We start from the raw sequence: 25,649 nt of genomic DNA, 5'->3' as shown, positions 1-25,649 counted from the left end.
ACCTGCTGTAAATCCCTTCTTGTCCTGGGAACAGCAGCACAGAGGAGACAGAGAGTGACAAGGGCTCTTGGTGCTGAATAAAACCACCAGAAAAACAGAATTATTGTGTGAGGGAAAGGGGTGAGACCTCTTCACTTTGCCCAAAAATATCAAAATTCTGCCATGAAAGTTTTCCTAGTGCCAATACCTTCCCTTTCTGATCTGAAAAATCCTGATCTGGTGCTTCCCTAAGAGCATTTCCCTCTCCTTGGCCTTTGCAACCACAAACAAAAAGTTCTCTTGTCATGAAACAAGAATTTCTGTGCGTTTTCAGCCAGATTTTTCCTTTAGTACAGTAAAGTTTGTGAGCCTTTTTTTTTTTTTTATAGTAATAGTTCCAGACAAGCCCCTCAGTAACCAGTGCTGAAGGTCTCTCCAGTTTCACTCTGGTTTAGTGCACTCAGATGTTTGCAGAGCTCCTGGTGCCTGTTCTGCACAATAAAAACACGTTATTGTGTTTGGTTTTACACTGCCAGACCTCACCCTCCTCCCTTTTTTCCATTTTCAGGGGTTTTTCATGTTCCTGTTTCACTGTCTTCTGAACTCAGAGGTATGTAACCAAGTGGTGTTTACAAATTTGGTGTTACCAAACCCAAAGGACAGAAGTGTGAAGCAAGAAGTGACTTTCTCCATGACCATTGCCTGCTGTGGCACTGATTTTAATTAACCCCTGACTGTTCTGGCTTGTGGACTCTCAGCATTTTTACCCTGCCTGACACCCTGTAATTAGCATTAGAGAGGTTTGGAGCACAGAGCAAAGATGAAGGGAGCAGGTCAGGAGTCAGCAGAGAAGCTGGAGGGGCTGCACTGCCAGGAGAGGCTGAAATCTGGGAGCAGTCCCTGCTGGGGGCTCTGCTACAGCTGCAGCTCCACCCAGGAAATAAACGTTATTCTGAGTGAAACACACTTTGGGATGTTGCTGATGCAGTCCTGAATGGGAATCCACACTGAGCAGGGGAAATTCCAGGTGTTTTCACGGGGGCCTGAGGCATCCTTTGCCTTGGGGCTGCCCTAGAGCAGCTGCCACAGCCAGGGCAGGGCTGTAAACGTGGCTTGCAGCCTGCTCTCCTCCCTGCAGGCAGCAGCACATGGCAGCAGCAGCTCTGGCTGAAGGATGGATTTGGGAGAAGCATTTCCAGCAGGCTGCCAGGGCAGGGCTCAGTGGGACCCTGAGCTCTGCCTTCCCTCAGCTCTGCCCCTGAACCTGCTGCTGCCTCCTGGCAGAGAAATTATTGTTTATTCATACTTGCCAGCCTGCTCCATCTCAGAGCATTCACTGCTCTGATCTCTGCCAAAATCAGTTTGGAGAGGTCAGGCCTGACTGTGAAACTTGATTTTTATTGAAGCCAACTAAAATTAGGCAGGCAGGTTAAAGGTAGGGAGAAAAAAATACTTCTTTATTCTATTCTCCCCCAGGCTTAGAAATCTTCAAGTTTCAAATGTTTTGTATCAAATACAAATATTTGAATTGCTGTCATTTTTTTCAGAACCTCATGAGAAATTAAATTCAGAAACTTTTCAGAATTCATACCTTCAAAAACCAGTTTATACATAGCTGATGTGAGCTGTCATTTTTGGAGAGCAGGTCCTACTGGCTCCATCAGAGGCTGTGCATGACTAATATACTCCTTTAGCTAAACAGCAGGAATTCTTCTTGAGAATTTCTGAGTAAAATTCAGATATTGTGAAGCAACATCCATAGGCTGGGTGGAAAAGGGCTTCATGCCCAGAAATGCATTTTATATATTTATATTTATGTTTATATTATTTATATTTATATTTATATTTATATTTATATTTATATTTATATTTATATTTATATTTATATTTATATTTATATTTATATTTATAATAAAGAATCACAGGAATTATAAAAATGGGCCAGGATGGTCTGAAGAGCTCTCCTTGCTCTGCACACCCAGCACTGGTCAGCCACTCCCAGCCATCGGTCCTTGCCAAATCTCCCCTGCTTGTCTCACCCTACCCTTGCTGCAGTGGTTTCCCCTGAAAGGAGCACTGAATGCTCAGCTCAGCAGGCTGCTGGATAAATCAGGAGCCCAGGGACAGCCTGGCCGGGCACCTCCTGCTCCCTGGGGCTCCTTAGAAAATGGGAAAGTGTCCTGTGGAAACTCCACAAAGACCCAGAAGAGTGTAGGGCTGGACTGCCTGTTGTTGGATAGCACAGTGACATTTGTGTGGAGGAGGGAAAAAGGGGAGATGATTGCAGGCTGCACCTGTGAAAATGAGCACAGCTCTTTCAAATAAACACAACTCTTCCAACTGCTTTCCCTGCTTTTGCCAAAGGTCAGAGCTGCCTTCAAGCACAAAACCAAGGTCTGGTCCCTCACCAGCAGCTCCACTCGCAACGTCCACGTGAAGCCCTTCAGTTCAGACATTGTAAGTATTGCTCCTTTCCCCTGTTGTGTTTGAGTTCCACATTAAATTCTGCTGGAAAGAACAGAGCAGCCCCAAGGGTGTTTTTAGTGCCAGCCCAGTGCCAGGTGTGGGCAGGTGGAACCAGCAAGCATGGAACAAGCAAGCAGCTCCAAAACCAGTTCTGAAAGCAAAGGACAAAGCTCTGCTCTTGGGAAGCTGTCAAGTAAGAGCAGGCAGAGCTTTATGAGCTCTGGATGTGGCTCAGTGGGGCTGTTCCCACCAGCTGCAGTGGATTTCTGCTTCCCAGCAGCATCCTGGCACTGTCCTGCTCAGGTGCATTCTCACTCCTCAGTCAGCACCTGGACATCCTTTTCTAGCTCTCCTAGATTGTCTTGAGACAGGAGACATTTGCTTTTGTAAAGAACCAGCCCTCTGGAGCGATAGGTATTATTAAGTGATCGTTGCAAATCACCTCAGATCCTGGCAACAGCTGTTTAAAAATCCTTTATGGCAAATGCTCTCTAGACCCTGTGACTACACTGTCATGTGAATAAATGCTTTCAGGCTTTTATTTCATCCAGGCAAGAGTGGCTTGGCAAAACCAATAAATCAGTTTTCTCTGCTGTTTTATTTTCCAGATGACTGGGAACAGGCCGGGCACGGGTCCCACCCAGCTGAACACCTGGGATAAAAGCAGCAATTCGGGGCAGCGCGTGGATTTATCAGCGGTCTGAGAGCAGGGAGAGCCCAGCATCCCCCCAGGGCTCACCCTGCCCTCCAGCTCCTGCTCACTGCTGGCAGCAGGAGAGAACTGGGGCTGTGAACTCCCTGCCTAACGAATTGCCATTTTGTTTTGTTGAGTGAACAGCCCTCCTTGCTCTCCTTCAAAGCTGCAACACGTTCAGCGCTGGGCTGTGAGCAGCGCCTGTACAAGGGACCAGCACAAAGATACACTGGATGGTTTTGTCAGCAGAGAGGAAAATCTCGCTATGCAGGAAGGGCTGATTGCTCTCTGAGTCATTCCAGCTCCCAGGACTGAGGGAAAGCAACATACCTCTGACAAGATGATGGATTTTCATGCTCCAAAATGAAATGCTTCCCGTTGTGATGTTGTAATGAGACTGTTCCAGACGTGCTGTGCTCTCTCTGTTTACACTTGTCACTTTACAGAATTATCAAAGTGAAGTTGATTCTAAGTGCACAGTGTGTTTAATCTGAGTGCCACAAGGACAGGAGCAGGTTCCAGATGCTCATTCCAGGGTGGGTGTGGATAATAGCAGAGCTCACACACACACACCTGGAAGGGGAGACTCTCCCGGGGGTGCCCTGCTGCTGTCCCAGACCTTCCTGGGGCTGTCCTGGAGCAGCCCAGCCCCTCTGTGCTGCTCTGTGCCTGTGCACATCCCCAAACCCAGCAGCCAGTGCCTTCTGCACAGCCCTGTGCCTCTGGAACAGCACCTGTTGGGGAAGATAAAACAGGAATCTTGCAGATATGAATGCTCAGATTCTGGGAATATAGAAACCATGAAGGAGATTGCCAAGCAAAAACCCGTTTGAGATGCCAAGCCTTAGTTACTGAATAACTGGAGCATATGAGTTCTTTTGGTTTTGGTTTGTTTCTTTGGTTTGTTTTTGGATTTTTTTACACTGTGACCACAAATATAGATTGAAACTCTCCTTGATCATTTCTGCTCAATCATTGTATTATAGCACAAAGTTCTGTGAATGAGACAGACAACATGTATATATGTGTTTCCCTCTGCTCAGTTTTCATTGCCTGCATTTCCTCCTGTGCTCTCCTGGTCATTCTGTGGCTTGGAAGGGCCCAACAGGAGCCATGGCAGTGGCAGCACAGAACTGCAAAGGGCTGAGCCAGGTGTTCTCCAGGTGTGCTCTGGATTAAAGCTGGTCACCAAAAACAAGGTGAGCACGAGAATGTGTTTGGGTTGGTGCTCTGGAGTGGCCATGGAAGTGCTCTGTGATGAGGGGGCATTGATTACTGATTATTGATTACTGACTATTGATTACTGACTATTGATTACTGATTATTCATTATTGATTACTGATTACTGACTATTGATTATTGATTACTGACTATTGATTACTGATTATTGACTATTGATTGCTGATTATTGATTGCTGACTATTGATTACTGATTATTGATTACTGATTACTGATTTTCCTGTGTCTCCTGTTCCTGGTGAGCCAGGCTGGGGATGGAGCACTTTGATCTTGCTCATGGCCCAGGAGCTCTGAGCACTGAGTTTATCACCCTGCAGTGGGATGGGGCTGCTGCTGCTTCTGTAAACTGCTGGAAGTCCCCACAAAGTACAAATGTGTCCTGCTGCCATCGAGATCCATTCCTCTGGTTTGACTCAAAGTGTTTTTCTTGGTACTGAGTGCAGCAAATGTACTGAATAAGAAATGCTCAAATGAATCTTTGAACAATCTCTTCCTGTCCTCAGTCTCTTGAAGCTTGAAAATCCCACAGTTTATTTATGGGCTTGTATATAGCAGCTATTACAATATTTTTTTTTTTGGACAGCATCATTTTGTCAACAGTATGAAATCTTAATTGAATGAAATGTGAGTTTTAAAAATTGATCATGTAGCAAGAATGACTCTGCCAGTAAGTAGTAAAATAATTTAGTTTTGTTGTTTTTTTCCCCTCAAATAAATAAGAAATCTTAATTTCCTAAAAGGACTTTGTTAAAATTTTTCTTTTGTCGTGGATTGTAAACAACAGTATAACAATGAAGGTTCCCAGTCAGTGCTATTGCAATTCTACATCAGAGATTTGCTTCTGTGACAGACCTCCTGTGTGTCAGGGTGCTGAGGTGACAGCAGGTGAGGAGTGTTTCTGTGTTAAACTTTATACCCAGTTCTTTGTTAAACTTCATACCCATTTCTGTGTTAAATTTATACTCATTTCTGTGTAAACTTTATACCCATTTCTGTGTTAAATTTATACCCATTTCTGTGTTAAACTTCTTACCCATTTCTGTGTAAACTTCATACACATTTCTGTGTTAAACTTTATACTGATTTCTGTGTTAAACTTTATACCCAGTTCTGTGTTAAATTTATACCCAGAGAAGAACTGTGCTGAGCCTCAGCAGCAGAAGGAAATTCTGGGATGTGCAGCAGGGATGAGCATCACCAGCAGAAGGAAATTCTGGGATTGCATAGCAGGGATGAGTATCACCAGCAGAAGGAAATTCTGGGATTGCACAGCAGGGATGAGCATCACCAGCAGAAGGAAATTCTGGGATGTGCAGCAGGGATGAGCATCACCAGCAGAAGGAAATTCTGGGATGTGCAGCAGGGATGAGCATCACCAGCAGAAGGAAATTCTGGGATGAGCAGCTGGGATGAGCATCACCAGCAGAAGGAAATTCTGGGATGAGCAGCTGGGATGAGCATCACCAGCAGAAGGAAATTCTGTGCTGAGCCTCAGCAGCAGAAGGAAATTCTGGGATGTGCAGCAGGGATGAGCATCACCAGCAGAAGGAGATTCTGGGATTGCACAGCAGGGCCTGGGCATCACCAGCAGAAGGAAATTCTGGGATGTGCAGCAGGGCAGAGCCAGGGCAGGCTCAAGCTTTGGCTCCAGGGATGGTTTCAGCCCACAGTAGCTCACAGGTGATGGGTTTGAACTGATACTTCCTGTATGAAAACTTTATTACTCTCCACTTCTGTCTGAAAATGATGATGTAAATCCAGAAGTGCCACATCTCAGTCTGCTCCTGTTCCCAAGGCTGGAGCTGGTTCTGTGGTGATTAACAGACTGCCAGCTGCCTCCTCTGCCTGTGCAGGTGTGCTGAGGTGTGGAAAAATAACTAGAGCTGAAAAATTAAAGACTGGAATTCAGATGAGAGAAGTTTTTCATTGTCTTTCAATGAACCTTCTTCCCTCTGTACCCTTTAAAATCATGTAGCAAGGTGTACATAAAAGAAAGTTGTATTGCTATTTCGTGAAACACAGAGGTTATTAACATTTATCATTCATGACAGAATAATAAATTACATCATTTTGGCACTGGCTTACATCATGTTTGCCTTCAAAAATATTTTCATTACATCTGTGTTATGCTTGGCTGCCTCCATGCTATGGATAGTTATTGCTGCAATTGCCCTTGTTCACACAATTTTCCTTCTCAACAATCCCATATGTTCCTGGAATCCAGAGGCCATATTTCATCTTGTCAGGGATGGTTACAGCACTGAATACCCCTGGTATTTTCTGTTGTTGCTGAATAAAATCAGGCTTGGTTTGGCCCTGTGTGGTTCCTTCAGGCATTCTCCAAGCCAAGTGTTTGCTGGTATCCACTCACAGAGAATAAAGCAGAAAACAGTTCAAGACAAAAAAACCCAGCCCAAAACAAACCCACACCAAAACTGCAGCACAATTGCAACTCTGCTATTGCAAAACCCTGCTTTTAGTTCATGCTCAGAATATCCTGCAGGAAAATGCAGGATCGAACAAAACCAAGTTTTTACCCTCTAAAAGTATCCCAAATCTGGCAAATATCAAATGTTTCTTGGAAAATTAACTTGGGCCTTATACAGTAGGTTTTAGAAAACTTTAAATACTTATTGTGTTCATTGTAGAGTGTTTCCTTTGGGTGTTTTTGTCTCAGATTGTGCACAGGTCACCTGAGTGTGACTCTTGTGTGATGTGATGTCTTCTCACTTAGCCAGTCATGTCTCACTGATTTGTCACATTTTGCCATCCCTAAAAAGAAAGAAAAAATGAGGAGGAATACACAAACACGTGTTCATGGAGGAAAAAGGCAAAGCTCAGCCTCACCCCGAGCTGGGGCCTTTCACCCTCTCTTGGCTGTGTGGGAGGTTTAGGTTCTGGAGCTTAGAACTGTGAATATTTGCATGCACAGCTCTTTGCAGCAGCACCAAAGAGCACAGCTGATGAAAAAATACCTCTGTGGTGAGCTGAATATTGTGCATTTGGATTATATATTGTGCATTTGCATTGTATATAGTGCATTTGGACTGTATATAGTGCATTTGGACTGTACATTGTGCATTTGGATTGTATATAGTGCATGTGGATTGTACATTGTGCATTTGCATTGTACATTGTGCATTTGGATTGCACATTGTGCATTTGCATTGTATATTGTGCATTTGGATTGTACATTGTGCATTTGCATTGTACATTGTGCATTTGGATTGCACATTGTGCATTTGCATTGTACATTGTGCATTTGGATTGTATATAGTGCATGTGGATTGCACATTGTGCATTTGCATTGTATATTGTGCATTTGGATTGTACATTGTGCATTTGGATTGCACATTGTGCATTTGGATTGTACATTGTGCATTTGGACTGTATATAGTGCATTAAAATCTCTGGTGTGTTAGTCAGTGGAACAATTTAGCAATTTGAGACCTACATTTCTAACCTGACCATGAGCTACAATCGTTTTCAGTTTGAATTGTATTTTTAGTTCACGACCCTTAAAAATAAGTACATTTCCAACTGGCAAATTCCAGTTATCTGTTTGGCAATTAACATTCTCTAGGTGCATCACAACCACTAGATGCCTCCCCCAATCCTTTAAGAACAATTTTGTTTTTCATCACTTGTGTAGCCATTCCCCATTCTCTGTTTCACCTGGCTGGCATTACCTATTCAAGTGGAACTAGAACAGATGTCACAGAACCCAGACAATTGCCTCCTGCATGGTCTGCAGGTACTGCTGTTCTGCAGGGTTCATTTTTGGGCAGAGGTTGTGTTACCTCCACTTCCATCTCCTGCTTTCTCGCCCTACAGATGGTGGGTTTTATAAAATGAAAGTAATTGCAAATCAAACTGTGTTTGTCTGGGATGTGGAAGCAGCTGGACTCTGTTCCTGGCAATCAAACCTGCTCACAGGTCTTGCTCCCCTCTCCATTCTGGAAAGCTGATCCCTTCCCCTTCCCCTTCCCATAAATACCTCTCCTGTTCATTTAACTCCTCAGGCATTTCTTCCTTGCCAGAACTTTCATCAGGTGCTGCAAATGTCCCTTTCTGCAATCTGCATTTTCCTTTTCTGCTCTCAGGACACTGCTCTGCCTGGCCAGGGGATGAGGTCCTGGGAAAATCAGAAATTTGTGTCTGTCTGTAAAGCCTGGGGGTAAGCAGCTTGTCTGTAAATAAGCCTGGACTCACAGAAATCCCTCCTGGCTGGGAGTTTCTCTGCAGAGTTCCTCTCCAGACCCTCTGGGAGGGGATCCTGAGGTGAGTCAGCATCAATTAAATTCTGGGCTGGGGCCACCCAGGGCTGAGCTGAGCCCAGGGAGGTCTGATCCTGATCCTGCCCTCTGCTCCTGGCTCGTTTCTGAGAAATTCCTGCTGCCCCTGGGCTGCCCTGGAATGGGAACCTCTGGCTGCCTCATTTACCCCAATGCTCTCAGCTGGCACAGGAGGGGCTGGGACCATAAAGGTGCCATTTCATTATTCACCATTATCACCAGGAAAAGCCAATTTTCAACAGAGAAAGGAAAGACAACACTTTAAAACAAGTCAACATAGCAGCCAGAAATGGAGAAGATAAAGGGGTTTTGTTTCTTTTCTACAGGGATGAATAGTCACCAAATCTATTTTGAGATGTCATAAAATACAGAACAATTTTATAAAAAATCCTCACAATTTGGCAGACATTGTGTTTAGTGTTCCTGGGAAAAGATAGTACTGGTTTCTGATCCAAATTCCAGATAAGAACTGGCAGCAATGGAAATAGCAGAAGAAAAGTTATTTTATATTAGGAAAGTGACAGAAAGAGCAGGTGTTTGTTATCTTGCCCAGCCCTCTGCCAGAAAAGGCAGCATTTACAATCAGGAAAAGCAGATAAAAGAGAAAAATAAGAAGTGAATTGTAGCTGGGAAAAAGGAGTAATTTTCCCTCCCTTCCCTGGAAGGCCGGGCTGGGGAAGGCAGCAGCTCCATCTCTGTGAGCACAGCTCTGCCCTGCAGGGATTGCTGCCTGCAGAAGGGTGAGAGCCCCAGACCTGGGGGGCTGGAACTGCCACAAACAGCCCAAAGCCACTGCCAGGCTGGGCAGAGCCAGGAGATCCTGGACCTGCAGAGAGCAGCAAGGGCAGTGCCCACATAAAGAAATCCTGTGACAAATAATTCAGCATCATTATATTGGCTCTGTTTTTTCACATTACAAGTATTCCTGATAAACTTGCCGCCATTTTTCCAATATCTAATCACTGCCAGCTCTAAGTCTCCCTCAGAATCTGCACCCTGAGGATGTTTGTGCTGTGGAACCTCTTCCCCAGTTAGGGGGAGTCAAAGGCTGACACCCCTGAACAGAAATGAGTCACACATTCCTGGCAGACTGTCTCACCAGTGATGGGTGACTCCCATTTCTCTGCTTCCCATTCGGGCAGAAATCATTAGAAAAGATTTAACCAAGAAGGAGTAATGAACTTGATAGGAGCTGGCCAGACAGATGAGGAAATCACTTCTGTTCAAAGATGCTGGGGTTTTGAGTTTGCATTTTTTGCTGCATTTTTACCCTCATGTCTGTGTCCGCTGAACTCCTGTTTCCAGCTGGAAGTCAAACTCTGAGCCAGGTGCAAGCCTGCCACTCTTTGGAGATTTCTGTGTGCACCTAGGAATATATCAGTTTATGCACCTTACAATTTATGATCTGAACATCTGAGCTGTTTTGGCTGCCTCTCATTTTCACTGCTTTTAATTTTCTTGTCTCACTGATGTTCCAGTTAAGCAGAAAAACACCAGTGTGCTGTCAGGCTGTCATCATTTGGCAGTGATTGTTTACAGGACAGGAAGTTTCAGGATTGAAAGATTGCTCCCACAGGAAGGCTGCAGACATTTTAGATAAATATGATTATTGACATAATCCAAAGATAAAAATATTGTAATTGACAGTATGCTACAACTACTACAAACAACTGAATAACATCCCATTTTGGTAGATAAAGCCCCCAATTTGAAGCCTAATGGAGTCAATTTGTTGGAAGATTTCCAGTCATTTCAGCAGGGTTTATGTCAGGTCTTGTTCAGGAGCTGAAACACTGACATTTATTAACTCCTTCACAGTAACTCCTGGTGCTCAGGCTGTCTGCTGAAATCTTGTCACAGATGTTCAGTTTGCCATTCCCATGTAATTCTAGTTGTATGAGTCAAGTGACAGTGATTAACTGAGAAATTTTGAAGGCTTACAAAAATGGAATATTGCAATAGGAAACATTTAGTCACTTGTTGGGTCTGTTTCCTCATTTGATAGGACTGATGATGAACTAGAAACAAGTGCATCAAACCTGGCTCTGGAAAAGGAGAGCAATAGGAATAAATCACCCCACACTTTAATGTCAGCTTTCTGTGTTTAGGTCAACACTCAAACGTTCACATTTGAGCAAACACAGACACAGACAGAGTCCAATGAATGATGTGCTGCTCTTTGTTCCAATTGTTCATCTCAGGATGAGTTTGTGGTTCACCAGCTGCCAGCAAGGAGTCCTGAGCAAGTCATTTCTGTTCAAGACAGCAGTTTACAGAACATGCCATTTCACTTCAGAAAAGAAAAGATATGAGATTTCTACAGAAATGCAATTTCAGAATGGAAATGTAAGGGAAAGGAAAATGTTTGTGAAGATCAGAAACAGATACTGTGTCTTCAGAGAATTTCTGTCCCATATAAGAAAAGAATTCCATTCTCTGCCTCAATATTGTCTTTTCACATCTCCTGGTGTGAATCTTATTCCAAATCTGTGCCACACTGATCCATCCTCTCTCTAATGAATACATAAGGGACATTTCCAGGAAAAATGGGAACTCTGAGGTGAGAAAGCAAATGTTATGTAACCAGGTGTGTCTCTGAAATGCAAACTCTCCCTTACACTGCATTCCACAATAAAGAAAATCATGTTCCAGGGAAAATGCCCTACCTTGAAACAAAGCAGCACCAGGCACACAGCAGACCAGTATCAGAGCAGCAGTGGAGATTTTCCAACCCATTAAACAAGTCCCTGAATTTAAATCCTGTTTGAAACTAAAGAAATGGGAAAAGAAGTAAATAGTCTGTGTTACCTGCAAACACAAGTGTACCCAGAGACAAGCCAGACTTAAAAAAGCCAAGTGCAGGTGCCCTGCCAGCCCTGCAAACCCCTCAGAGGAAAGCAGAGCCTGCAAAGAGCCAGATGTTAAAAGAACAATCCAAAATCTATTTGTTACTGAGGCAAAGAGCAAGCAGCACGTTTGGGTCAGTGCCCTCTGCCAGGCAGGACCCTCAGCACCTCAGGGCTGGGGCTGGGCTGGCTCTGGCTCCAGCTGCTCCAGGATTCCCAAGGGGGGCTCAGGGGGGCTCAGACCCAGCCTGGGCTGATCTGGGGGGCTCAGACCCAGCCTGGCTGATCTGGGGGGGCACAGACCCAGCCTGGCTGATCTGGGGGGCTCAGACCCATCCTGGGCTGATCTGGGGAGGCACAGACCCAGCCTGGGCTGATCTGGGGGGCTCAGACCCAGCCTGGCTGATCTGGGGGCGCTCAGACCCATCCTGGGCTGATCTGGGGGGGCACAGACCCAGCCTGGGCTGATCTGGGGGGCACAGACCCAGCCTGGCTGATCTGGGGGGAACAGACCTAGCCTGGGCTGATCTGGGGGGGCTCAGACCCAGCCTGGGCTGATCTGGGGGGCACAGACCCAGTCTGGCTGATCTGGGGGCACAGTCCCAGTCTTGGCTGATCTGGGGGGCACAGACCCAGCCTGGCAGATTTGGGGGCTCAGACCCATCTCCCATATCAGTCTGGGGGGCTCACACCCAGCCCCATGCCAGACCATGTAGGAGCACACAACCACCTGCACTTGCCCAGGGTACAGGCACTTGGTGACTGTCCCTGCACTCTGACTGCACCTGCTCAGGAAGCACACAGCATTCTGTGGTTCTGCTCAGCCTGGGCTGCTCTGGGGGCTCAGACCCATCTCCCATGTCAGTCAGGGGGGCTCAGACCCAGCCTGGGCTGATCTGGGGGGGCACAGATCCAGCCTGGCAGATTTGGGGGCTCAGACCCATCACCCATATCAGTCAGGGGGGCTCACATCCAGCCTGGCTGATTTGGGGGGGCACTGAACAGCTCTGGAAGTCTAAATCACAGTGGCACAGACATTAAACATCCTGAACCCCTCAGATGCAAAAGAGACCCAGGAAATGTTCCAAGAGTGGCTGTGCTCCAATTACCCCCAACAAAGGTTTTTGAGGATAGATCTATGTGGCTTCAGTCCCATGTCACCAAGGATGTGACTTAGATTCCTACATCAGCTAGAACCTTCCAAAAATGCTTCCTTTTTCTTTCTTTAAAACACAGGTTATATTATTGGGGTGGGGGCACCTCTAACAAAACTGTTGTTACTTATTTAAACTTTTATTTACTTGATTTTTTAATTTACTTATTTAAACTGTTAAGGTGTTACGTCTTTGCAGACAGCTATTGCTTCATACTACAGACTTCCCTTTACCAGAGATTTCAGTGCAACATTTCTTTAGTGTTTGAATTAACAACAATGGTCTAAAATATTTCAGTATTCTCTTTGCATCCCTGCAAAAGGAAATCTCACTCAAGTCAGAATGTTTTTTATTGTCCATTGATCTATATAACCAAAACCTACAGCAACTAATTTCCCAGATTAAACTAATAAATTAAGATTGCCTGACTAGAAGCCTGACTCTGGTGAAAAACAGGCAGTGAGGGGAGAGATTTACTGAGATGAGAGGAATCTCCATTTCAGCTGCACTTTCAGAGCTCCTTTGGTCAGGATTAGCTGGCAGTGATCAGAGTCCAAGATAAAGATATATAATGTTTAGAAATGGCACCTCAGCTATTATTCCAGAGAACAAGCAGAGTGTGTTATTAATCCTGGCTTCTTAGACCAACTAAATTGCTGTCAGTAAATCAGTAATTATTTATGGAGCTTCTTTACAGTGACTAACTAAAGGACTGAAATTATTTATCACAGTTGCTCTGCAGAGTAAATTCAATAATACTTTTTGCTAACATTTGCTTGGGGAGCTGTCACATCCTGCACAGGGGCCTGGTGGATCCGTGTGCTCTGCACAGAATTTGGAGTGAGGGTCATTGTGAATTCGGCTCCTCTGGACCTACAGAAACCTGCACAGCAAAATCAACTTTGCAGCTTTCCCTGTGCAAGCAGCATCACCTCCTTCTGTGGCTGCCAGGTGTCCAGGCTGGAGCCAGCTCCTGGAGATGGGTGGATCTTTATTTACTTTATTTACTTATCCCCAGCAGCAGCCAGAACAAAAGTGAAGAATCTGCTAATTGGACAAACTTGCCACGTACAGGGTTAAGCCACAGCTCCTGAAGTGTGAAGAATGAATTGTCCATACTTCTCACAGGCTCCCAGGCTATTGATCCCCTGCAAGTCAGAGAATTAAAAATAATGTGACTTCCAGGAGGGTTCAGTATATCTATTTCTAATGTTATGGCATTAAAAACAATTTCTACACTTATTACTTTGAGCAGATACTGTAATAAAGAAAACTGCAGATTGGCAAAGGCTGGGGGTGATAAAAAATGGAATTTTGGGGAGTAGATGAATTAAAAAGCCTGTAGCAAGATCCTGTAAGTAGAACCTGCAACAATTCAGACACACAGGAGGACCTTGTTTTACAATTCCAATACTGTTGCTGGTCCACAGGAGATCAGGTGCTGCCAGAGCTGCAGCAGTGTGAGCAGGTGTGCTGTTATTGCTCACACACCTGGGTGCCCTCAGGGACAGGAGAGCACTGCTGTCCACAGGGGAGTGCAGCACAAGCACTGGCCTGATCCCATGGGTGTGACCTTTCCTAAAAAGAATGTTTTCTAATTGCAGAAGAACAGGCTGGAGACTATGGAGACATGAAGCAGATCAAAATCCACAGTGAAACGAATGGAAAGCCTTGAATAATTTCTAAATTACCAGCAGGGAAGGCTGTTCAAGCACAGTGAGAGTTTCTCTGCAGGAAGCAGGACGTGCTGGAGGCTTTGGAGATTTGGAGACAGGATTCCCACTGTGAGCCCCAAACCCAGAACAGTCCCTGTAAAACCCCTGCAAGCTTCCTGTGACCCTTCTTCCCAAAGCTGCAGCTCCCTGCAGAGCAGGGCCAGGATTGCTGCAGGAGCTGGCTCTGCCCTGCTCGGGCTGTGCTGCTCCCTGCAGAGCAGCACCAGGATCAGCTCTGCTCTGCTGTGCAGCAGGAGCTGGGGAGCCAGCAATCCTGCAGCTGGCATAGCTCCTGGGATCTTCCCAAAGATCCTCTCCACTGGGGGGGAGGGATAAAAATCATCTGGAGCTGATTAAAGATTTCAGATGGGGCATAAGTGAATAATAAGCACGGCAGGAGGCAGCACGTGAGCAATCCTGCAAAATCCTCCGTGTGTCTGTTAAACACTGAACATTATGTACTTTCCATTTCCATTTAAATTGAACTGGAGTCATTCTGTGTGAGACAAGCACCCATGGAAGTTGCTGGAAGAGTTTGCAGCACTTTCAAGCACAAGGTAATCACAGCATCATCTGCAGAAGTGACACGTGTTCCTCTGATTTCCTCAGAGCTCTAATTGCTCTGCCCTTGCCTTACTATGTCATTTTGCTCAGCATGAGCATAACCAGGTGCTGGGTTTTCAGAACAGAAAAAAGTGATGCTTTAGATGTGTGAAAGTGAAGGGTTGGAGACACAATAAAACCAATTCCCCCAGGATCTGATGAGAGATCAGATGAGAGATGAAGAAAGGCTGAACTGTTCTTGTACAACTATTGCTATGAGCAGTGTGCAAACCCTGGGAGCTGGGACACACCTCAGGCAGAACTGACTTCAATTTACAATTCATTACAAACTGAAAACTCAAAAGGGCTTAAAAACGGGATTAGAAGTTTTTTGGTTCAAGTTGGCAAGGTCTATTTCCCCATAAAATGAAGATTCCAGCCAGGCCCATGGACTTTGGACATTTCCCACTTCACCTTTGATGTCAGTGTGCCATGTGCATTCCCTGCATGGATGCAGGAGCTCAAGGAAACAAGGAAACTTCCAGAGCAGGGGCACAGCATCCACATCTGTCCCTGGTTCAGTCTCCAGAGCAGTGCACAGCATCCACATCTGTCCCTGGTTCAGAGCAGTGCACAGCATCCACACCTGTCCATGTTTCCATTTCCCAGAGCAGTGCACAGCATCCACATCTCTCTATATTCAATCTCCAGAGCAGTGCACAGCATCCACACCTGCCTGTGTTTCCATTTCCCAGAGCAGTGCACAGCATCCACACCTGCCTGTGTTTCCATTTCCCAGAGCAGTGCACAGCATCCACATCTCTCTATATTCAATCTCCAGAGCAGAGCACAGCATCCACACCTGCCTGTGTTTCCATTTCCCAGAGCAGTGCACAGCATCCACACCTGCCCCAGTCCAGAGCAGCAGCTGCAGCCCAGGGTGGCTGGAGGCACACACTGCTCTCTGACCCTGCACAAATCTCTTGTCCTTCAGCTGCCAGGCACAAGAGGACTCTGAGCACTCCCCCACAGCCAGCCCACACTGCATAAATTCACCTTAGGACTGCAGCTGAAGCCAGGGTCACAGCTAAATTCAGATAGCAGAGCCAGAGGAGCACAGGGAAATGTGTATAATTACCTGCTATTTTAATGAGCATTTCTGGCTGCAAATCTGATCAAAATCAGTATAAATGCTGGGAAATATGCATAGCAGAAAACAGAGTGATAGAATGTAAATAGTGCCATGTCCTGCCTGCTGCAGGGAGCAAAGAGCTGCAGACAAGCTGGCTGCTGGGATCCCTGAGCCTGCCTCCACTCATAACTCAAGGTCTTAGATGCACTGAAGCATCTCACATTGGCTCAGGCTCTGCAGTTAACTAATTGAACTGACATTTTATTTTAATTTCTTTGGTACAAGATCAGCCCCCTTTTTTCCTCTGTGCCACCTGCGAGCACAAAACATTATCTCTTCTTAATTTAAGTTATTATAACAAGCTCATTCTATGCATAAATTCAGGCAAGATTTCAGATCTTTGCAGAGGGCCAGTGCAGCACTTGTGGCCAAGTTAATCCCCACTTAAACCTTGTGAAGCTTTGAGCTGGATTTAACTGAGGCACAGATTCTGCAGCAGGTTCAGTGAACTCCCCTCTCCTGCTGGGGACCTGCTCACAGATCAACACCCATCCTTGAGCAGAAATCCAGGAGATTTATGAAAATTCTTATTCAAGTCACATAAGGCAGAAAGATCCAAGCAAGAAGTAAAATCTGGTGATGGATGAAGACTTGCAGTGTGCTTGATTGGATAAATTGCCTGAGCTACTATGGTTACCAAATAAATCCACACCCAATTCCAAGTGTTCTTTGGACAAATAGCCAAGGGTAACTATAATCAACACCCTGAGTTATTCAGTGAGTTCCAGCCTGAGCTGTTCAGAGCTTTTTACAAAGAACATTTTCACACTATCTAAACAGTATTCTTTAGTTTTCAGTCCTACAGCTATTTTTCTTCCAAATATAATTGTCTCTGTTATAAGGGTTCCCCTCTGTCTCCCCAGCTGTAATTACAGTGCAATAAAATGTATTTTATTTGATCAATACCAAGAAACACACTTTTCTATGTCCTTGCAAACAGGGAAGGAATGTTATCCACAGCTGCATCAAACCCTTTCATTTTGTGTCTGATTTTTTAATAAGCTAAATCTAATTTCTTGGTTTAAAAACACACCTATTTGCATGTGTGGGTAGCCATACAACCAAATGCACATTTTAACCTGAATAATCAGGAAGTGACCACAAGTCAGCAGAGTTTTTAAAGAGGGATGAAAAGGGGTTTGATGGAGGAGAGGTGAAGGATCTGGGACAGGCAGAGGGAGAAGTGCAGAGCTGATGTGGGACGAGGGAAGGGAGGGAGAAGGGCCTTACCAGTGACACTTGGCAGCAAGCAATGCTCTGCAAGCCAGTACAGTGAGGAAAACCAATGGTACCAAGCACTCAGTGTGGGATTGTGGCTAAAGAAGAAAAATTGTATTTCTACAAGGTGCTGGCCGAGGTAAAAAGCAGTTTGTTACCTCAAAAATATGAACTTCCCCCAAGACAAATCAGCAGAGGGAAAGGAGCAATGAAAATTGATTTTCTGATGGACAGAAAGACAATGTGTTTGTTTCAGATCCAGCAATTCTCCTCTCCCACCTTCAATTATCCATAATCCTCCTCCCACGCTTCAAGATGAACAGAAGCTTTTTATTTTACAGAGATTTGTTTTTATGCTCAGTCTCCATCAGGCAAGGCACCTGCAGCTCTGACAAACATCTCACTAATCAGGGCTTTTGTTTTCTCTGCAGCACATTTAACACAAAGGCTGCAGGGAGAGTCACAGACGTGGTGACCCCATTAATGACAAATAGGAGCAGCTAGGATCCCAGCAGAGCTGCTCCGGCTGAGGAAACCACAGCCCTGAGCTGGTTTGTGAGGGCAGGACCAGCTGGGTTTGATCTGCAGCTCCCCTGAGTGTCTGCCTGGCCCAAGAACAGGCTCCAGTTATTGCCCCCAGCCATCCCAAATCATCCCCTGACACCCAGCCCTGAGCTGGGATCACCCAGAAACTCCAATTATTGCCCCCAGACATCCCAAATCATCCCCTGACACCCAGCCCTGAGCTGGGATCACCCAGAAACTCCAGTTATTGCCCCCAGCCATCCCAAATCATCCCCTCACACCCAGCCCTGAGCTGGGATCACCCAGAAACTCCAATTATTGCCCCCAGCCATCCCAAATCATCCCCTCACACCCAGCCCTGAGCTGGGATCCCCACAGCCCCAGCTGGGAGCACTCTTCTCCTCTCACATTTGGCTGTGATTTCACGTGCTGAGTGCCACCAAGGAGTGTTTCTGACAGGAACTGGGTGAATGATGCTCTGCTGGGTCACAGCAAGCCCTGCAGAGCCTGGGATGGCTCTGCTGGTCAGGGTAAAGAGGTGTGGGGAGGAGGGAGCCAGCACAGAACTGGGTAATTCTCTGAATTCTGCATTTCCACCAGACCCTCACAGGTGCTTTAGAGGAGCCTGGCAGGATGAGCAGCCCATGGCTCTGGGTGTCTGTGCCAAACAGAGCTGCAAACATGCACAGTTTAGAGCAACAAATAAACAAATGCACAGGAGCTACACGAATTTGGAGGCCGAAATGCAGAAACAATTATTTGATATAAATATTTAATGCCCTTAATGCTTCCAACACTTCCAACTCGTCCAACATTTGCTTGCTCTTTTTTTTTTCCCTTCAACTCTTGGCTTCTGCAAATGCTAAAAACCAGCTGTGGACCATGATTACACCAAATTATTTTACTGAGTAAACATCGGGTCAGTCCATTTTCCAAACTTTCCAACAGAAATTTTTAAAATTCTTTTACAGAGTACAAGGCTGATTCTAAAGTAATTATAACCATGACAATGATGGACCAAATGTATCTCGTATTTTTATTTACATTTTCAGCATTAGTTTGACTGAAAAAGTCTGAAAAATGCCCAAGGCAACTTCAAACACTCCTCTTCTGACCTTATTTTGCCAAACTTAATTAAACCCAGAAAGCAAACTTTTATTTATTTAATTTATTTCCGTGCTGGTTTTTGTTCCTGTCGTGTCCTAACTGAAAGACAAGAGGAAGTTGGTTCCTTAGGATCATCAATCCAGCTCCCTTCACAATGAGAGCTTCCAGGTCCAGCAGCTGTTCTGGCAGCAGATCCAGAAGGAGCCATTATAAAGGAAAAAATCCCCATTTCAAATGTAATTTCAGCTATCCTCTGGCTCTGGCCTTAGGCAAAGAAAATTCTAACACTTACCTGCAATCTTCCCTTATTCTGAAGGATGTTTCATTTTTTATTTGCAGCCCCCATTACTCTGGTGGTCTCCCAGGTGTGTTCCTAAAATGTGGTTACATTAGAAAAGCCAGGAAACTGCATTGTGCATCTTCCAGCAGAGAGAAATGGATGGAAAGTTTTCTGAGGCTCAATTCCTCATATTTTCTCATATGTTTGATTCAGCTTTATAAGCATTTGATTTGGTTTTCACCATTGTTTAATCAGTTTAATGACTATCTTCTATTATTTTCAGCCTTCTGTCTAGATCTTAAACTGCTGAAGTCCAGTTAAATTCATTATAAACCCGTTTACCTTGAGCTCTGTGATTTGTGTGACAGAAGCAGAGAAATGCTGGGATAAGGATCATTTCTCTGTAACTGTAGGAACTGGCCTCTCCTACATCAACCCTGGGAGAACTGGACTCAAACCATTCCCTTCTAAATTAGGTTTTCTGGCATACAAACTTTTATTTATGAATATAAGGCAAATTCCTCACCTTCATCCAATGGGGCTGAGCTCTCTATTGCTTCTTTAGAGACATTTAGAACAAAGCTGTCTTTTACACAAAATCCCTTTCTCACTAGTTTAAGAGGATCAGGCAAAAGCAACAAATAATTTACTTCCACTTTAATGCTCCTTTAAATGGTCAGAAGGAGTTTCAATGCAATCTACAGTCAGATCTATTGCTGGTACCCAGTAGCATATCATGAAAGGAGACATTTCCAAGATTAAAAATAATAATCATAAAAATCACCCATGGAAAAGAATCCATCTGAAGTTGTTATTCAGTGGCTGGCACAGAAAATGCATTCTCTACCTGAGATTAGTAATGAGTCATCCAAGCAACTTGAAATGAAAAGCATATCCAAGGGATATTAAAAATAAAAGCATTTAGAGTCCAAAAATAAAGAAACATGATCATTCCAGGCAGGTAAATACCTCAGGAGATTACTGAGAAAGATGGGATTAATATCAATCTTATCTCCCAAGCAGAGGAGTTAAAAGTACATCTGGCAATCTGGTGGTGTTATTGGTATAAAAATTCATGCTGGATGGCTGGCAGGGAATTCAAAACACACCTCTTTCTTTTTTTTTTTTTTTCCTCCCTCAGATAAAGAAGGGCTGAGAATAAACAAGAATAACTCAGTGTGTGGAAACACGGACTGGCAGAAAGGTAAAAACACAAAATAGGATTCCTGTGACAAACCTCCCCCTGTGCAGGCTTCACTTCACACAGCCAGAAACTCAGACTGAGCAGGGATGCAGGGCACAGCATCCTGGGTGCTCTATACTGAATTACACTGTGGGTCAGATCCCTCTGAGACAGGAGATAAAGCCATCTTCAAAAACCTGCAGGGAGGATGAGAAATGCAGGCTGAAGGAACCTGAAGTTAACAATGGAAAAAATGTAAAAAAATGTGCCATGAGATGTGCAGCCCCTCCCAGAGCACCAGAAATGCCCTGGGGGAGAACCCAGAGCCCCAGAAATGCCCTGGGAGAGAACCCAGAGCCCCAAAATGCCCTGGGGGAGAACCCAGAGCCCCAGAAATGCCCTGGGAGAGAACCCAGAGCCCCAGAAATGCCCTGGGGGAGAACCCAGAGCCCCAGAAATGCCCTGGGAGAGAACCCAGAGCCAGGGCACCCCAGCCCACAGAGCTGGCTCAGGGTCTTTGGAGCCAGAGCTGCAGCTGCTGAACCATCCTCCAGTGCAGAAAATCTGGTTTATTTTACAGAACCTGTGGCAGCAGCTCAGGGCTGCCATAGCCCTGGAAGGGTCTCAGGAGCTTCTGCAAAAACAGAGAAGTGGGAAAACAGAAAACAGTGACTGCAACAAAATCCTTCTGTCCATTCACCCACACACTGGTGCTGTTCCACAGAAATCTGGTCAGGTGCAGGTATGCCATGTTCATCCCCCTAAACCTCCAGTCAAAATCACCAAAAACTGTGATTAGTTCTATTTTAATAATTAGCTGTGCCCTCTGAGATGCCCTTCCATGCATTAAGGTCCTATCTGTGCACAGCACATTTATCAATCTATGACAAGACTGGTAATTTATTGGAAATTGGGAAAAAGGGCTGCTAACATCCTAAAATAACAATTCCTGCAGAAGGCTTCTAATCAACATCAAAATCCATGCACTTGAGGTATCCTTGAGGAATTTAATGTGCTTCTTGTACTAATGATATTACTTTCTGTGAAGTAAAGTAATAATTTTCACATCATTTTAATGTGTTGGTACTGTTCATTAAAGCAAAGAATAGGTTGCCAGATGATAGCATGCTATTAAGTCTAAATAAAAAAAAAAAAGAGAGAGAAGAAAAGAAATTAACTATGTTGACACTAACTAGGGATAATTAATGGCTATCTGAAGTGGATTTCCAAGTAATTGTACACAGCTTATTGACAGCAGGAGAAGAAATTCCATAATTCCATGAGAACAAATGTGCCAAATTACCCTTGAAGCTTTGTAGAGGTTTGTATGAAATAGGTAAAAACCAAGTGATGGAAATCTGAACTTCCAGCCCTTGTGGCTGCACCACGACCTACCTGCATATCAAACGATAAATCAACAAATGATACAACAACTGCCAAAGGCTGCTAGGCAACAGGGAGAAGGAAAAGCATTGGAGATGTGCAGATGGATCCCCAGTGGTGTGAAAGAGCAATGACACGGTGGGACAGCAGTGCCCCCCGGGTGAGCTCCTCAGCCTGTATTTAGGGAAGAGACCTGTGATGGGATTGTTCTGCAGCCAGAAGGGAACACCAGGAGAACTCACTGGGTGGGGCTGGCGGGGCAGGGCCAGCCCTTACCTGGGGAGGAAAGGAAGGAGCTCTGGTTGTGGTTCTGGCTCTGGCTCTGGCTCTGGCTCTGGCTCTGGCTCTGGTTGTGGTTCTGGCTCTGGCTCTGGCTCTGGCTCTGGCTCTGGTTGTGGTTCTGGTTCTGGTTCTGGTTCTGGCTCTGGCTCTGGCTCTGGCTCTGGTTCGGGCTCTGGTTGTGGTTCTGGCTCTGGCTCTGGTTCTGGCTCTGGTTGTGGTTCTGGTTCTGGTTCTGGTTCTGGCTCTGGCTCTGGCTCGGGCTCTGGTTCTGGTTCTGGTTCTGGCTCTGGTTGTGGTTCTGGCTCTGGCTCTGGCTCTGGCTCTGGCTCTGGTTCTGGTTCTGCTTCTGCCCGAAAGCTCAAAGCTCCTGTGAGACACAGAGCAGGACACAGAGCAGGACACAGGGCAGGTGACAGGGCAGGACAGAGATCAGGAGACAGAGCAGGTCACAGAGATCAGGACAGAGATCAGGACACAGAGAGGACACAGTGCAGGACACAGGGCATGACGCAGAGCAGGTCACAGGGAAGGTCACAGAGATCAGGTCAGAGATGAGCCAGGGTGAACTCGGAGCAGCCAGGTGTCAATCCCAGCTGTGATGCAGTGCAGGTCACAGAGATCAGGACACAGAGCAGGTGACAGGGCAGGTGACAGTGCAGGACAGAGATCAGGACACAGAGATCAGGTCAGAGATGAGCCAGGGTGAACTCGGAGCAGCCAGGTGTCAAACCCAGCTGTGATGCAGTGCAGGACACAGAGCAGGTGACAGAGCAGGACAGAGATCAGGACATAGAGATCAGGTCAGAGATGAGCCAGGGTGAACTCGGAGCAGCCAGGTGTCAAACCCAGCTGTGATTCAGTGCAGGTCACAGAGATCAGGACACAGAGCAGGTGACAGGGCAGGTGACAGTGCAGGACACAGGGCAGGTCACAGAGATCGGGTCAGAGATGAGCCAGGGTGAACTCGGAGCAGCCAGGTGTCAATCCCAGCTGTGATGCCAACACAGCTGTCCCCACTGCCAGTGTCACAGCCCTGCTGTCCTGCTGCTGTCCCTAAGCAGGTGACAGGGCCAGGGAAGGTGTCTGGCTCTGTCAGTCACAGGGAGGAGCCAGGCTGGAGCCCTGGCTGTGCCATGCCCAGCAGAGGATCGCTGCACCCCGGGTGCCAGAAGCAGAAATGCTGCTCTGCAGGGATGGTTTTCCTCCTGGCACCACGCTGGCCCTGCCCAGCTGGCACAGGAGTTCTCTGAGTTTCTGGAAGAATCCCTTTCTTCATATGCTCAGCATTAGGGAAGGGCTGGGTTTTTCTTACTGATCCTTGAAAAATGAAAACAAAACTCTTTTCCTTTTGCAGCCCAAGGATCCTTGCCTCTCAAGGAGAAGGAAAATGCTGAATTGGCTCAGAAAGGGAGACATTTTAATAGAGAAAAGACACTTTTACCTTTCTTTTAGCAGCAATTATTCACATCCAGCTGATTGTTACAGCTTTGGTTCCAAGAGGATGGGTTATTACTGAATGATTTCCACTGAAGCACTGTTAAAAATGAATACTTATTATAAATTAAGCTGAACAAGAAGGGCAGGCCTGCACCTTAGCACCACAGGGGGTCTGAGCACACTTCCCACTCTCCCACATATTTATCTGTTTAAAGAATTAAACTGCTGTAAACCACTTCAATTTGGCACAGCCAGGGTGACAAAACTTCCTTTTCCCAAACCTTTTTTGCTTTTTGCTGTGAGTGCTTGGGGATGGTGATGGGCAGGCACAACTCCAAGCAGAATTGCCTTTGGAAAAATCATTTTCTTCCCAATACAATAAGCAATAACATCACACAGAAAACCTGCCCTCCCTTGGAGAGACCAAGAACACCTCATGAGAAATAAGTTTTGATGCAGGGTCTGCACAGTGGAAACAGGTTTAGCAGATCTCAGAAAGTGGCAAATTTAGGGGAAAAATCCACTTTGTACCTGTAACACATTATAAATTTAGAAATTTGTATATTTCTCTTTAACCAGTGTTGATTACTTTTAATTACCTCTCTCTACAATGAAAAATAGAAGTTCCAGTCAATTCCAACCTTTGCTATCTGGGAGATTATATCAGCTAACATGGCAGTGAGCTCTGGCTCTTCAGAGAAGGATGCTCTCAGCAGGATCTTCAGACATCCTGCTACAGTTCATGGTAATTAATGTTTTCCTGTTACTGCTGCACCATGGACCAGAACAGGTTTAATTAAAACCTTCTGCTGTGGACTGCAAAGCTGGATTTTTATGTAAGGAGTGGATGAACCACAAGTATTTCTTCATGTCCGTTTTCATTGCTAATTTCTGGTGTGTAAATTGGATAAAAGTCTATCTTCCTTTCAAGTACAGCTCAAGATCTGTGTTTGAAATACAATTATGAGATAAATGCAAAAATAGCCAGATTTCCATAGTGGGCCTTGAATCAGAGCTTGCAAGAGCTGTATGACTTTGTAACCACCCCTGTAAAATGAACACAAGAAATGTTAAAAGTACAGTCACTTCAGAGAGTGACACCTCAGGTAAACCACTAAAAACTTTAATCTTTTCATCTTCCCAAAAATCACCTTCTCAACTCCTGAATTCCCTCAGTGACTTTCTAAAAAACTTGATTATTCAACCAGTTTCTGGTCTTTGTGAGTGCAAAATTTGAATTTGCTTTGATTTGAGGTTCAATCCTTCCTGGAGTGAAACCAAAAAGGCAGGATATGCACAAATGCCATTATAATGTATAACACAAGAGTAGAAAAGAGCCAAAACTGCCTCAGCCCTTCTCTGCAGCTTTAGCACTGATTGAGCCCTCAGTGGTTCTCTGTAATTTATGAAACTTTCAGGTGGGGGGAGTGCCCTGGCCAGTGGCTCCTGCAGGGAATTCTGCAGGAAAACCCAAGGGAGCCCCAAAAATGCCAGAGACATCCCAGCCACTGTGTGAGCTGCCAGTGCCACTGGAGATGGGCTCAGACAGGCTGGAACCTGCCACTGAACAGCTGCAAATAGAAAAACTGTGTTTTTCAGATGAATGAGACAAGGCAAGATCAGTGTTTATCTGAAAACTGGGAAGGAAATAGCACTGCTTGTTTTCTAGCTGGTCTATCCTGTCACAGTATTTGTATTTTCTCATGTTTTGATGCTCGTGGTTTTCTCCAAGAACATAAAAGTCTGCTGCAGAAATTGGGACAAAAAAGGCAATATTGGAGAGAAGAGCATCTCTCCATCTGCCCACTGTGGCCTTTTTCCTACACACCATGCAGAACAGAGGCCAGCTTTGGATACTTGGATCCTGAAAGGTCAGAGTTTTAATTCCAAGTTCTCTTTGTGGAATGAAGAGCAGATGCTCTGCAGTATCCCAGAGATCACATCCTGAGCAGGAATACAAAGGTGATTTAGCAGGATGCCACTCCTATTGTACCAAACTAATTCCCAAGATCACATTTAAATGGAGAGGAACAGCCAGAATGGGCTCTGACTCCCAGGAAACTCTGGGTTCCTTTCCCCTCATGTACCACATGCACTGTTTTTGTTCCTTC

The 25,649-nt window shown here is 45.3% G+C and overlaps 1 protein-coding gene and 1 long non-coding RNA gene across 5 annotated transcripts in view; one reads left to right on the top strand and one right to left on the bottom strand.

Annotated features, from left to right (window-relative positions):
* ADGRD1 (adhesion G protein-coupled receptor D1) overlaps nucleotides 1-4,097 on the top strand; it is an 87,354-nt gene extending 83,257 nt beyond the window's left edge. For all 4 annotated transcript variants that reach the window (XM_056504524.1, XM_056504526.1, XM_056504527.1 and 1 more), the window contains 3 exons: nucleotides 548-589; nucleotides 2,344-2,436; nucleotides 3,054-4,097. In XM_056504524.1, coding sequence (XP_056360499.1) covers nucleotides 548-589; nucleotides 2,344-2,436; nucleotides 3,054-3,149 — 231 coding nt within the window. In that variant the 3' untranslated portion in view covers nucleotides 3,150-4,097. The remainder of the gene's footprint in view (nucleotides 1-547; nucleotides 590-2,343; nucleotides 2,437-3,053) is intronic.
* A 60-nt stretch (nucleotides 4,098-4,157) lies between these two features.
* Nucleotides 4,158-4,673, bottom strand: LOC130259815 (uncharacterized). Its single transcript, XR_008841703.1, has 2 exons — nucleotides 4,591-4,673; nucleotides 4,158-4,505 (listed from the first exon to the last, which is right to left on the bottom strand). It is a non-coding gene; the product is annotated as an uncharacterized LOC130259815 (long non-coding RNA).
* Between the last annotated feature and the right edge of the window lie 20,976 nt (nucleotides 4,674-25,649).

The sequence above is a fragment of the Oenanthe melanoleuca genome, chromosome 15, assembly GCF_029582105.1.
Source record: "Oenanthe melanoleuca isolate GR-GAL-2019-014 chromosome 15, OMel1.0, whole genome shotgun sequence".
NCBI lineage: Eukaryota > Metazoa > Chordata > Aves > Passeriformes > Muscicapidae > Oenanthe > Oenanthe melanoleuca.
The sequence above is the reverse complement of the archived record's forward strand: the minus strand, read 5'-3'. Positions and strand labels throughout refer to the sequence as shown.